Below are 14,014 nucleotides of genomic sequence, written 5' to 3'. Positions count from 1 at the left end.
TGTCTTTACCTTTGTATCTGCTTGCTATGTGACAGAGTTTTGTTTTTTCCCTTGTCTGTCTTTATCTGTTATTTTCAACAGACTCCTGTCCTGTCCCTCCCTAGGGGGAGTCAGATTAGGATTGGTAAAGAGCAGGGCCAGGAAGGAGACTCAGGCCTCTTCATTATCAGGAGTATTCCTGAAGTATCTTGAGGTACATCTTTGGAGCCCTGGTTTTCCGCTATCCCATAGTCATCGTGACTATCCCCTTATGGGAGCAATAAATATAGTCCTCAATAAGTTTCTATTCAGTCTATTACCCCCTCTTGCAGCAATAAATACAGTCATATGAAAAAGTTTGGGCACCCCTATTAATGTTAACCTTTTTTTCTTTATAACAATTTGGGTTTTTGCTATTTCAGTCTCATATATCTAATAACTGATGGACTGAGTAATATTTCTGGATTGAAATGAGGTTTATTGTACTAACAGAAAATATGCAATCCACATTTAAACTAAATTTGACCGGTGCAAAAGTATGGGCACCTCAACATAAAAATGACATTAATATTTTGTAGATCCTCCTTTTGCAGAAATCACAGCCTCTAGTCGCTTCCTGTAGCTGTTAATGAGTTCCTGGATCCTGGATGAAGGTAGATTTGACCATTCCTGTTTACAAAACAATTCCAGTTCAGTTAAGTTTGATAGTTGCCGAGCATGGACAGACGCTTCAAATCATCCCACAGATTTTCAATGATATTCAGGTCTGGGGACTGGGATGGCCATTCCAGAACATTGTAATTGTTCCTCTGCATGAATGCCTGAGTAGATTTGGAGCGGTGTTTTGGATCATTGTCTTGCTGAAATATCCATCCCCTGCGTAACTTCAACTTCGTCACTGATTCTTGCACATTATTGTCAAGAATCTGCTGATACTGAGTTGAATCCATGCGACCCTCAACTATAACAAGATTCCCGGTGCCGGCATTGGCCACACAGCCCCAAAGCATGATGGAACCTCCATCAAATTTTACTGTGGGTAGCAAGTGCTTTTCTTGGAATGCCGTGTTTTCTTGCCTCCATGCATAACGCCTTTTTGTATGACCAAACAACTCAATCTTTGTTTCATCAGTCCACAGGACCTTCTTCCAAAATGTAACTGGCTTGTCCAAATGTGCTTTTGCCTACCTCAGGCGACTCTGTTTGTGGCGTGCTTGCAGAAACAGCTTCTTTCGCATCACTCTCCCATAGAGCTTCTCCGTGTGCAATGTGCGCTGTATTGTTGACCGATGCACATTGACACCATCTGCAGCAAGATGATGCTGCAGGTCTTTGGAGGTGGTCTGTGGATTGTCCTTGACTGTTCTCACCATTCTTCTTCTCTGCCTTTCTGATATTTTTCTTGGCCTGCCACTTCTGGGCTTAACAAGAACTGTACCTGTGTTCTTCCATTTCCTTACTATGTTCCTCACAGTGGAAACTGACAGTTTCAATCTCTGAGACAACTTTTTGTACCTTCCCCTGAACAACTATGTTGAATAATCTTTGTTTTCAGATCATTTGAGTGTTGTTTTGAGGAGCCCATGATGCCACTCTTCATAGGAGATTCAAATAGGAGAACAACTTGCAAGTGGCCACCTTAAATACCTTTTCTCATGATTGGATACACCTGCCTATGAAGTTCAAAGCTCAATGAGGTTACAAAACCAATTTAGTGCTTTAGTAAGTCAGTAAAAAGTAGTTAGGAGTGTTCAAATCAAGAAATTGATAAGGGTGCCCATACTTTTGCACTGGTCAAATTTAGTTTAAATGCGGATTGCACATTTTCTGTTAGTACAATAAACCTCATTTCAATCCAGAAATATTACTCAGTCCATCAGTTATTAGATATATGAAACTGAAATAGCAAAAACCCAAATTGTTATAAAGAAAAAAGGTTAACATTAATAGGGGTGCCTACACTCATCTGACCACAAGAGATTAGTTACAGTGCCCAGAGTTGTTAACGTCTTGATTATGTTGCGCACCATGGACAAAAGAACATCAAGATCTCTGGAGATAAACTTGTAATTTTGAGATTAATATTTTTTAACAATTTTGGTTCTGAAATCCTCAGACAGTTCTCTCCTCCCCTTTCTGTTCTGCGTGTTTAGTGTGGAACACACAGTGTAAAGATTGAGTCAACCTCTCCCCTTTTTACCTGGTTTTATTTGTGATTTCCATATTGCCCACACCTGTTACTTTCCACAGATGAGTGTGAACAAGCATCCCACGCTTGAAACAAAGTTATTTACCTACAATTTTGGAAAGTTGCCAACAATGTTATACAGCCCGTTTTTGGAGTTTTGTGGGAAAGTATGTCCAATTTGCCAGTTTTCTCATTTTTTGTGTTGTTCCAATACATGCAAGGAAAATAAATTTATATAACAAAAAATGGGACACTAGGACCTATCATGATTAATTTATCCAGCGTTTTAAATAAATTTGTAACAAAACGTGTAATTGCAATACTTTTCTGAGAAATACTTCAACACTTTCGGCCATGACTGTATGTTTTATTTCCACTAAATCTCCTTTCCACCCTGGTATAGTCCCCAGTAAATCTACTTCCCCCTCTGGCAGATGTAATTATAGGTCCCAGTCAGTGTCCTAGTAAGTTCCAAATAATTCAGTTTCTCCCTCATACAGAAATAATTGTAGTTCCCAGTAAGTCTTCTTCCACTTCTGGCAGAAATAACTATGATACTCAGTAAGTTCCTGGTCAGTCTACTTCCCCTTCTGGCAGATATAAGTATAATTCCCTAGGTAGTGTCCTAGGAAAAGCCAAGTTAATCTGTTTCTCTTCCATACAGGAATATAGTTTCCAGTGAGGTAAATAGGGTATATAGACAAGCCCTTTAAGTCATCTTTAATTATATTAACTTCGATATATACAGAATAAATATAAGTTCTTATTTTTCAGCGTGAAAATCCAGGTTTGGTCTGTTTTTTGGTACGATGCGTTTCGTCTGGAAGTCAGCAGTGTAGACGTCTCCGTTTTCTTGTTACTTTCCTTACAGTCGTCTCAGATCACGGCCTCTCCACAAACTCTGCTGCCGCTGATGGCCTGTACCTGAAGCTGTCGTCTCTTCCTTCAGACCAGGCCCCCGTGGTCATGGTAAGAAGCCTCTTCCTCCTCCATTTGCTTCTAATTCTTTCTTCATGTGGGGGGTCGTCCCGAGTGGATTGTTAAGTGCTGCTATAGGAGGTTACCACTCAACTTTCCCAGGAGTAGATACTACTTTGATTTTACCGCTTTTCGCCGTCCTCCTTTGATGATTGATGTGGATGACGCATCCATCATCATCCACGTAGTTGGGCTAAATCCCATGCCTGCGCAATCATTCCTGGCTTGTACAGGCGCACTTCGCTCTGCCCCATTGCAGGCAGAGCCGAAAACATACTGTAGGTGCACGAGCCAGTGAGCTCTCTGCGCAGGCGCGAGATTGTGAGAGAGCTCACCGGCTCGCGCAAGCGAAACTATGTTTTTGGCTCTGCCCGCAATGGGACCGAACGAAGTGCACCTGCGCAAGCCAGAAATGACTGCGCAGGTATGCGATTTCGTCCACTACGTGGATTATGATGGAGGCGTCAACCACATCAATCATCAAAGGAGGACAGCGAACAGCGGCAAAAGGAGGGACAGGAGCCGAAAAAGAGGACACCCATCCGACCAAGAAAAGGACACCCATACGACCAGAATGGTTTATTTACATACGTGGCGGCAGATTTTATAAAGGTATTTGTGGGGTCTGCAAGAGGAGTCGGGGAACAAGGTGCACCTTCATAGAATGCAGCCCAGGAGCTGCAGAAGGTGATACTTTTGGTTTAACACTCAAACTGGTGACAGGTTCCCTTTAAGAAGAAACTTATTTAAAAATCAGCTTCTCTGGGGCTTAATTTGAGGACACAGGAACCATGGGTTATTTGCTGCCACCTGGAGGCTGAGACTTAGAATACATCTTAGAAAAAATGTGTTCCCACCAGCCGACACCCAGCTATTCAGTTTCGCTTAGTGTCACGTCGGAGGCAGACACAGATCTCCATTTCAAGCCTTTTTTTTGCCTATGATTCTTCCTTCTGCAATACTACTATTAATTTGCCCACCCCAGAGACTGCGTTGTGATGTTCTATGGTTCCGATCTCCTCTAATGAAGCTCCTGAGAAATGAGGATTTCTTCGGCGCTCCATTGGGAGACCCAGACGATTGGGTGTATAGCTACTGCCTCCGGAGGTCACACAAAGCATTACACTAAAAAGTGTAAGGCCCCTCCCCTTCTGGCTATACACCCCCCGTGGGAACACGGGATGCTCAGTTTTCAAGCTTTGTGCGAAGGAGGTCAGACATCCACGCATAGCTCCACTGTTTAGTCAGCAGTAGCTGCTGACTATATCGGATGGAAGAAAAGAGGGCCCATATAGGGTCCCCAGCATGCTCCCTTCTCACCCCACTTGTGGTTTGTCAAGGTTGAGGTACCCATTGCGGGTACGGAGGCTGGAGCCCACATGCTGCTTTCCTTCCCCATCCCCCTGAGGGGCTCTGAGGAAGTGGGATCTTACCGGCCCCCAAGCCCTGAGGCCGGGCTCCATCCACAGACCCATAGAACCTGCTGGATACGGAGCTGGGTACCGTTCAGGGACAAGGCCCTGCAACATTAACAGGTACTCTGTGTCCCCGTATGGAAAGGCCGCGCACACTCCAGACTTGCTGGGTGTGCTAGTGCGCCGGGGACAGTAGCGCTGAGCGCTAGGGCTACAGTCTCTGCAACTTTGCTGAAGGACTTTATGTGTTGGGGACTGCCGCGCCGACCGCCCCTGGAGCGGCGGCGCGGCTGAGACTTGTGGTGCGCCGGGGACTTAGCGCCGACCGTGCTTTTACGACGGCGGCGCTTATAAATTTAGTCCCCGGTTTTTGCGGCCTAGCTCCGCTTCGTTCCCGCCCCCACCCTGTCACTCAGGGAAGGGGAGAGACGCTGTACGATAGTCGGCGCCGAGGGCTGGAGTCTTATTTACATACTCCAGCCCTCTCACTTGGCACAGTGGGGACGCAGGTTTCCCGCACTTTGTCTGCACACGCCCAGGGCCCGCCCCTCTCCACAGGACGCCGGCAGCCATTCCTGCATGCAGTCTGGCTGGAGAACGGACATAGCCCTGGGAGACTCAGACAAGGGATTTCTGGCGACCACACACCCGCGTTAAGCGGGCGGTAAGCAGCACATTAGTGCTGGCCCCTCTAGTGCCACAGTGTGATATTAGTGTACTCTTTTCTCTGTACCATATATTCATATATATTTGCACTGTAAGGTCGCTTCTTGGCTGTAGACCCTATATTGCTCTGAGGAGACAACAACATGTCACCTGCAAAACGCAAGGGTGCCAAGACACAGGCTGTATACGCTGCTTGTGCCGCATGTGGGGCTGATCTACCGGCAGGTTCCAATGATCCCCATTGTGTGCAATGTTCGATCCCTGTGCCACTTCGTCAGCCGGAGTCTATGGTGGTAGTGGACCAGGCAGAGACGCCTGTGAACCCTGCCCCGGTGACGGGAACAGAGTTTGCAGTTTTTGCTGACAAGATGTCTGTGACTATGACAAAAATCCTGGAGACCTTGCAGGCCAGGCCAGTCACTCAGACCATGGACGCTGCTGTGTCAATGTTCCCCGGTCCCCCTCAGTTGGAGCTAATCCGTGCTTCAAGGGGGTCCCGGGCTTCTCAGGCTGAGGACTCGGACTCAGAAGACAGTCCCAGGCAGCCTAAGCGAGCTCGCTGGGAGAGACCCTCCACGTCATCACGCTGGTCAGGGTCTCAGAGAGAAGAATCTCTGTATGAGGACACAGACGAGGGTGAGCAGGAGTCTAATCCTGAAACCGCTCTCAATCTAGATACCCCTGACGGTGACGCCATGGTAAATGACCTTATAGCGGCCATCAATAGACTATTGGACATTTCTCCCCCAGCCCCTTCAGCAGAGGAGGCAGCTGCTCAGCAGGAGAAATTCCATTTCAGGTATCCCAAGCGTAAACTGAGTACTTTTCTGGACCACGCTGACTTCAGAGAAGCAGTCCAGAAACACCATGCTTATCCAGACAAGCGTTTCTCCAAACGTCTTAAGGATACACGTTATCCCTTTCCCCCTGACGTGGTCAAACGCTGGAACCAGTGTCCAAAGGTGGACCCCCCAATCTCCAGGCTTGCGGCTAGATCCATAGTTGCAGTGGAAGACGGGGCTTCACTTAAAGATGCCACTGACAGACAGATGGACCTTTGGTTAAAATCTGTCTACGAAGCTATCGGCGCGTCGTTTGCTCCAGCATTCGCGGCCGTGTGGGCACTCCAAGCTATTTCAGCTGGTCTGGCGCAGGTGGACTCTATCATACGTCCAGCAGTCCCGCAAGTGGCGTCCTTAACTACGCAAATGTCTGCGTTTGCGACCTACGCTATCAATGCGGTACTGGACTCTACGAGCCGTACCTCAATGGCGTCCGCCAACTCTGTGGTTTTGCGCAGAGCAACTGGCTGAAATCATTAAACAGTCCAAGGGTAAGGACTCCTCCTTACCCCAGCCCAGATCAAGCAAACCTCAACAGAGGAAGTGGCAGTCGAGGTTTCGGTCCTTTCGAGGCTCGGGCAAGCCCCAATTCTCCTCGTCCAAAGGGACTCAGAAGGAGCAAAGGAGCTCAGATTCCTGGCGGGCTCACTCACGCCCCAAGAAAGCAACCGGAGGAACCGCTTCCAAGCCGGCTGCCTCATGACTTTCGGCCTCCTCCCTCCGCATCCTCGGTCGGTGGCAGGCTCTCCCGCTTTTGCGACATTTGGCTGCCACAGGTCAAGGACCGGTGGGTAACAGACATTTTGTCTCACGGGTACAGGATAGAGTTCAGTTCTCGTCCTCGGCCTCGGTTCTTCAGAACTTCCCCACATCCCGACCGAGCAGATGCCCTTCTGCAGGCGGTGGGCTCTCTAAGAGCAGAAGGAGTGGTGATCCCTGTTCCTCTTCAGGAACAAGGACAAGGTTTTTACTCCAATCTCTTTGTGGTGCCAAAAAAGGACGGCTCATTCCGTCCTGTTCTGGACCTAAAACTGCTCAACAAGCATGTGAACGCCAGGCGGTTCCGGATGGAATCCCTCCGCTCCGTCATTGCCTCAATGTCTCAAGGAGATTTCCTGGCATCAATAGACATCAAAGATGCTTATCTCCACGTGCCGATTGCTACAGAGCACCAACGCTTTCTGCGTTTCGTGATAGGAGACGACCATCTTCAATTCGTAGCTCTGCCATTTGGTCTGGCGACAGCCCCACGGGTTTTCACCAAGGTCATGGCGGCAGTGGTAGCGATCTTGCACTCTCAGGGACACTCGGTGATCCCTTACTTGGACGATCTACTTGTCAAAGCACCCTCTCAAGAGGCATGCCAACTCAGCCTGAATGTTGCGCTGGAGACTCTCCAGGCTTTCGGGTGGATCATCAACTTTTCAAAGTCCAATCTGTCACCGACCCAATCACTAACGTATCTTGGCATGGAGTTTCATACTCTCTCAGCGATAGTGAAGCTTCCGCTGGACAAGCAGCGGTCACTACAGACAGGGGTGCAGTCTCTCATTCAAGGTCAGTCGCACCCCTTAAGGCGCCTCATGCACTTCCTAGGGAAGATGGTGGCAGCAATGGAGGCAGTCCCGTTTGCGCAGTTTCACCTGCGCCCACTTCAGTGGGACATTCTCCGCCAATGGGACGGGAAGTCAACATCCCTGGACAGGGAAGTCTCCCTTTCCCAGACGACCAAGGACTCTTTGCAGTGGTGGCTTCTTCCCACCTCTTTATCGCAGGGAAGATCCTTCCTTCCCCCATCCTGGGCAGTGGTCACGACAGACGCGAGTCTGTCAGGGTGGGGAGCAGTTTTTCTCCACCACAGGGCTCAGGGGACGTGGACTCAGCAGGAGTCCACCCTTCAGATCAATGTTCTGGAAATCAGGGCAGTGTATCTGGCCCTACTAGCCTTCCAGCAGTGGCTGGAAGGAAAGCAGATCCGAATTCAGTCGGACAACTCCACAGCGGTGGCATACATCAACCACCAAGGAGGGACACGCAGCCGGCAAGCCTTCCAGGAAGTCCGGCGGATTCTGATGTGGGTGGAGGACAGAGCATCCACCATATCCGCGGTTCACATCCCGGGCGTGGAAAACTGGGAAGCAGACTTCCTCAGTCGCCAGGGTATGGACGCAGGGGAGTGGTCCCTTCACCCGGACGTGTTTCAGGAAATCTGTCGCCGCTGGGGTGTGCCGGACGTCGACTTAATGGCGTCTCGGCACAACAACAAGGTCCCGACCTTCATGGCGCGGTCTCGCGATCAAAGAGCTCTGGCGGTAGACGCCTTGGTGCAAGATTGGTCGCAGTTCCGGCTCCCTTACGTGTTTCCACCTCTGGCACTCTTGCCCAGAGTGCTACGCAAGATCAGATCCGATTGCAGCCGCGTCATACTCGTCGCCCCAGACTGGCCGAGGAGGTCGTGGTACCCGGATCTGTGGCATCTCACGGTCGGCCAACCGTGGGCACTACCAGACCGACCAGACTTACTGTCCCAAGGGCCGTTTTTCCATCGGAATTCTGCGGCCCTGAACCTGACTGTGTGGCCATTGAGTCCTGGATCCTAGCGTCTTCAGGATTATCCCAAGGGGTCGTTGCCACCATGAGACAGGCTAGGAAGCCCACGTCTGCTAAGATCTACCACAGAACGTGGAAGATTTTCTTATCCTGGTGCTCTGCTCAGGGAGTGTCCCCCTGGCCATTTGCATTGCCTACTTTTCTTTCTTTCCTGCAATCTGGGTTAGAAAAAGGTTTGTCGCTCGGCTCCCTTAAAGGGCAAGTCTCGGCGCTATCCGTCTTTTTTCAGAAGCGTCTAGCACGACTTTCTAAGGTGCGCACGTTCCTGCAGGGGGTTTGTCATATCGTACCCCCGTACAAGCGGCCGTTAGATCAATGGGATCTGAACAGGGTACTAGTTGCCCTCCAGAAGCCGCCCTTCGAGCCTCTGAGAGATGTTTCACTTTCTCGACTATCACAGAAAGTGGCTTTTCTGGTAGCGATCACATCTCTTCGGAGAGTGTCTGAACTAGCAGCGCTGTCATCCAAGGCTCCCTTCCTAGTGTTTCACAAGGACAAGGTAGTGCTGCGCCCCATTCAGGAGTTTCTCCCTAAGGTGCTATCCTCTTTTCATCTTAATCAGGATATCTCCTTGCCGTCCTTTTGTCCTCATGCAGTTCATCGGTATGAGAAGGATTTACATTTGTTAGATCTGGTGAGAGCACTCAGAATCTACATTTCCCGCACGGCGCCCCTGCGCCGGTCCGATGCACTCTTTGTCCTTGTCGCTGGTAAGCGCAAAGGGTCGCAGGCTTCCAAGGCCACCCTGGCTCGATGGATCAAAGAACCGATTCTTGAAGCCTACCGTTCTGCTGGGCTTCCGGTTCCTTCAGGGCTAATGGCCCACTCAACCAGAGCTGTGGGTGCGTCCTGGGCATTACGACACCAGGCTACGGCTCAACAGGTGTGCCAGGCAGCTACCTGGTCGAGTCTGCACACTTTCACCAAACATTATCAGGTGCATACCTATGCTTCGGCGGACGCCAGCCTAGGTAGAAGAGTCCTGCAGGCGGCAGTTGCCTCCCCGTAGGGGAGGGCCGTCTTTGCAGCTCTAACATGAGGTATTTCTTTACCCACCCAGGGACTGCTTTTGGACGTCCCAATCGTCTGGGTCTCCCAATGGAGCGCCGAAGAAGAAGGGAATTTTGTTACTTACCGTAAATTCCTTTTCTTCTAGCTCCTATTGGGAGACCCAGCACCCGCCCTGTTGTCCTTCGGGATTTTTGTTTTTTTCGGGTACACATGTTGTTCATGTTGAACGGTTTTCAGTTCTCCGATGTTACTCGGAGTGAATTTGTTTAAACCAGTTATTGGCTTTCCTCCTTCTTGCTTTAGCACTAAAACTGAGCATCCCGTGTTCCCACGGGGGGTGTATAGCCAGAAGGGGAGGGGCCTTACACTTTTTAGTGTAATGCTTTGTGTGACCTCCGGAGGCAGTAGCTATACACCCAATCGTCTGGGTCTCCCAATAGGAGCTAGAAGAAAAGGAATTTACGGTAAGTAACAAAATTCCCTTCTTTTGGTACTCACTGTAAAATCTCTTTCTCGTAGCCTTCATTGGGTACACAGGTGTCACAATTCCACCACTCACCTATGGACATTGTGAGTGACAGCTCAGCCAGCCTATAGGATCAAGGGTGTGTTGGGCTGTCAGTATTGTGAGTGACAGCTCAGTCATCCAATCTAAGGCAGGGGCGTGCTGGGCTGTCAGTATTGTGAGTGACAGCCCAGTTATCCAATCTAAGGCAGGCGAGTGCTGGGCTGTCAGTATTTTGAGTGACAGCCCAGTTATCCAATCTAAGGCAGGCGAGTGCTGGGCTGTCAGTATTCTGAGTGATAGCCCAGTCATCCAATCTAATGCAGGGGCATGGTGGGCTGTCAGTATTGTGAGTGACAGCCCAGTCATCCAATCTAATGCAGGGGCATGGTGGGCTGTCAGTATTGTGAGTGATAGCTCAGTCATCCAATCTAATGCAGGGGCATGGTGGGCTGTCAGTATTGTGAGTGACAGCCCAGTCATCCAATCTAAGGCAGGCGAGTGCTGAGCTGTCAGTATTGTGAGTGACAGCCCAGTCATCCAATCTAAGGCAGGGGCGTGCTGGGCTGTCAGTATTGTGAGTGATAGCTCAGTCATCCAATCTAAGGCAGGGGCGTTCTGGGCTGTCAGTATTGTGAGTGACAGCTCAGTCATCCAATCTAAGGCAGGGGCGTGCTGGGCTGTCAGTATTGTGAGTGACAGCCCAGTCATCCAATCTAATGCAGGGGCATGGTGGGCTGTCAGTATTGTGAGTGATAGCTCAGTCATCCAATCTAATGCAGGGGCATGGTGGGCTGTCAGTATTGTGAGTGACAGCCCAGTCATCCAATCTAATGCAGGGGCATGGTGGGCTGTCAGTATTGTGAGTGATAGCTCAGTCATCCAATCTAATGCAGGGGCATGGTGGGCTGTCAGTATTGTGAGTGACAGCCCAGTCATCCAATCTAAGGCAGGCGAGTGCTGAGCTGTCAGTATTGTGAGTGACAGCCCAGTCATCCAATCTAAGGCAGGGGCGTGCTGGGCTGTCAGTATTGTGAGTGATAGCTCAGTCATCCAATCTAAGGCAGGGGCGTTCTGGGCTGTCAGTATTGTGAGTGACAGCTCAGTCATCCAATCTAAGGCAGGGGCGTGCTGGGCTGTCAGTATTGTGAGTGACAGTCCAGTCATCCAATCTAAGGCAGGGGCGTGCTGGGCTGTCAGTATTGTGAGTGACAGCCCAGTCATCCAATCTAAGGCAGGGGCGTGCTGGGCTGTCAGTATTGTGAGTGATAGCTCAGTCATCCAATCTAATGCAGGGGCATGGTGAGCTGTCAGTATTGTGAGTGACAGCCCAGTCATCCAATCTAAGGCAGACGAGTGCTGGGCTGTCAGTATTGTGAGTGACAGCCCAGTCATCCAATCTAAGGCAGGGGCGTTCTGGGCTGTCAGTATTGTGAGTGACAGCCCAGTCATCCAATCTAAGGCAGGCGAGTGCTGGGCTGTCAGTATTGTGAGTGACAGCCTAGTCATCCAATCTAAGGCAGGCGAGTGCTGGGCTGTCAGTATTGTGAGTGACAGCCTAGTCATCCAATCTAAGGCAGGGGCGTGCTGGGCTATCAGTATTGTGAGTGACAGCCTAGTCATCCAATCTAAGGCATTGGCGTGCTGGGCTATCAGTATTGTGAGTGACAGCCTAGTCATCCAATCTAAGGCCGGGGCATGCTGGGCTGTCAGTATTGTGAGTGACAGCCTAGTCATCCAATCTAAGGCAGGGGCGTGCTGGGCTATCAGTATTGTGAGTGACAGCATAGTCATCCAATCTAAGGCAGGGGTGTGCTGGGCTGTCAGTATTGTGAGTGACAGCCCAGTCATCCAATCTAAGGCAGGGGCGTGCTAGGGTTGTAAATATTGTGATTCACAGCCCAGCTGCCCTATCTGGCCGGGCCTGCAGGATTTTCTTCAGGTGTCACCCGTTCAGGGTGATTACGTGACTATTTAGCTGGCTGGCAGGGATCAGATCACTGCCAGTTGTAGCTTTGCTCAGTGGTGTTTGTCTTATATTCTAACCTTGAATATACCTTTGACTGCTCGCTTGGATTATCCCTTTTACCTTGATGCACTCAGACCTTTTTTACCTGACTCCGGACTTTGCCTCTGACTTTCACTTGGTCTGATGCCTTTGTCCTTTGATGTACTCCCCTGGCTTTTGATCTTGGACTCTTGACATCTCCGCCCTATGGCTTGTCTGTGAAAGTGACTCAGCGTGGAACCAGAGTTATATTCTGCCACCTAGAGGCTGAGAATATATTAGAAAAAAAAATTGGCTCCTCAGCAACAGCGTACATCTGGCTATTCAGTGTTGTTTAGTGTCACGTTGGAGGCAGACACAGGTGTTTTAGGCTTTTTTTGCCTATTCTTCTTCTTTCTGCTATACTGTAACTAATTTGCCCATCCCAGGGACAGCTTTAGTACATCCCATGATTCCTATGTCCTCCAATGAAGCGCCCCACGAATGAGGATTTTTGGTACTCACTGTAAAATATCTTTTTATTATTCACTAGGGGGGACAAATCATCCTTCATTCTTTAGGGGTAGTCTGGGGAGAACATACCTTTTTTTTCTCTCTAGGTGGCAGCAAGTAACCCATCCCCCAATGAAGGCTATGAGAAAAAGATTTTACAGTGGGACCCAAAAATCCTCATTTCTATTGTGCAGCTTTTTCTATTCCTTAGCATATCGCCTGCAGTGTAAAGAATGGAGGGTAGCGTGGCATGACTATGTCCACGATCATGTGCAGAAAAATACATATATACTGTCACAACCATGTGATAGTAGATGATTAAAGGACAAAGTTGACTTCACATAAAAGCATAATGTATAGATTGAAAACCACCATTCTTTACACTGCAGGCTGCACCCAGAGAAGTGGAAAACTGCTCAATATAGCCAAGATTTATACTAGAGTATATGGGATTTGTGCTGTTAGTCCAGTGGGAGACCTCCTCCCCGTTAACTACTTTCCCCCCTCTCCCGCTGTCTAACAGGAACACGAGGGCAGTCACTTTCTCCACACCCGGCACCGGGGTCTGTATTTTGTCATCGGCGTTCGCCCGGATGATTCTCCCTTCATGTATCTGGATCTTCTGAACCGGTCAGTATAAGACCAGACTCACACGCCGGCTTCTCAGGCTAAGTTCACATTTCCGTTGTTTTGTATCAGTCACATGCGTCGCTTGACGCATGTGACTGATGCGCTGTTCAACGCTGTACAACGGATGACAAAGAACAGAATTCTTTGTCGGATTCCGTTGTGTGCGGGGGGCGGAGTTCGGGGGGGAGGGGAGCCGAGCGGGGGGCGGGGCCAGGCGCTGAGGATGTCAGTGGAAGTGCTGCGGTCTGCATGGCTGGGGACAGGTGAGTGTATGTGTGAGTGAGTGTGTGTATGTGCATGTATGTATGTATGAGCAAAAATTTAGCCATATTAAATATAAACCCCATGGAAACACTCAGTAGTGACCCATAGGGAAATGCCTACTCCGAGGAATATGCAAAACCGGAGGAATTGGAGAATAAGGCAACAGACATATGCAAAAATTATCATTTTATTCATTAAAATGCATACAAATTGACATAAGGATTATATTGCATGGGTGGAGCCACAGGCGAGGATAGCCACAGGCTGTTTTCCCTGCCCCCAGTACCAACCAACAGGTATTCTTATTTTCATTATTCCACCATGGGAAAGGCACTGTCTGACTGCGTGCTGCTCCGGGTTGCTGCACAGTGATCTTACCTACACATTGATCTTCACTGTTTGCTCTGCGGCTCCCTGTAGCTGCGC

At 49.4% G+C, this 14,014-nt stretch overlaps 1 protein-coding gene across 2 annotated transcripts in view; it reads left to right on the top strand.

Annotated features, from left to right (window-relative positions):
• AP4M1 (adaptor related protein complex 4 subunit mu 1) overlaps positions 1-14,014 on the top strand; it is a 78,718-nt gene that overhangs the window by 8,737 nt on the left and 55,967 nt on the right. For both annotated transcript variants that reach the window (XM_075346687.1, XM_075346686.1), the window contains exons 3-4: positions 3,048-3,136; positions 13,218-13,324. In XM_075346687.1, the coding sequence (XP_075202802.1) occupies positions 3,048-3,136; positions 13,218-13,324 (196 nt within the window). The remainder of the gene's footprint in view (positions 1-3,047; positions 3,137-13,217; positions 13,325-14,014) is intronic.

The sequence above is a fragment of the Anomaloglossus baeobatrachus genome, chromosome 4, assembly GCF_048569485.1.
Source record: "Anomaloglossus baeobatrachus isolate aAnoBae1 chromosome 4, aAnoBae1.hap1, whole genome shotgun sequence".
Classification (NCBI taxonomy): Eukaryota; Metazoa; Chordata; class Amphibia; order Anura; family Aromobatidae; genus Anomaloglossus; species Anomaloglossus baeobatrachus.
This window is presented reverse-complemented; position numbering and strand designations above follow the sequence as displayed.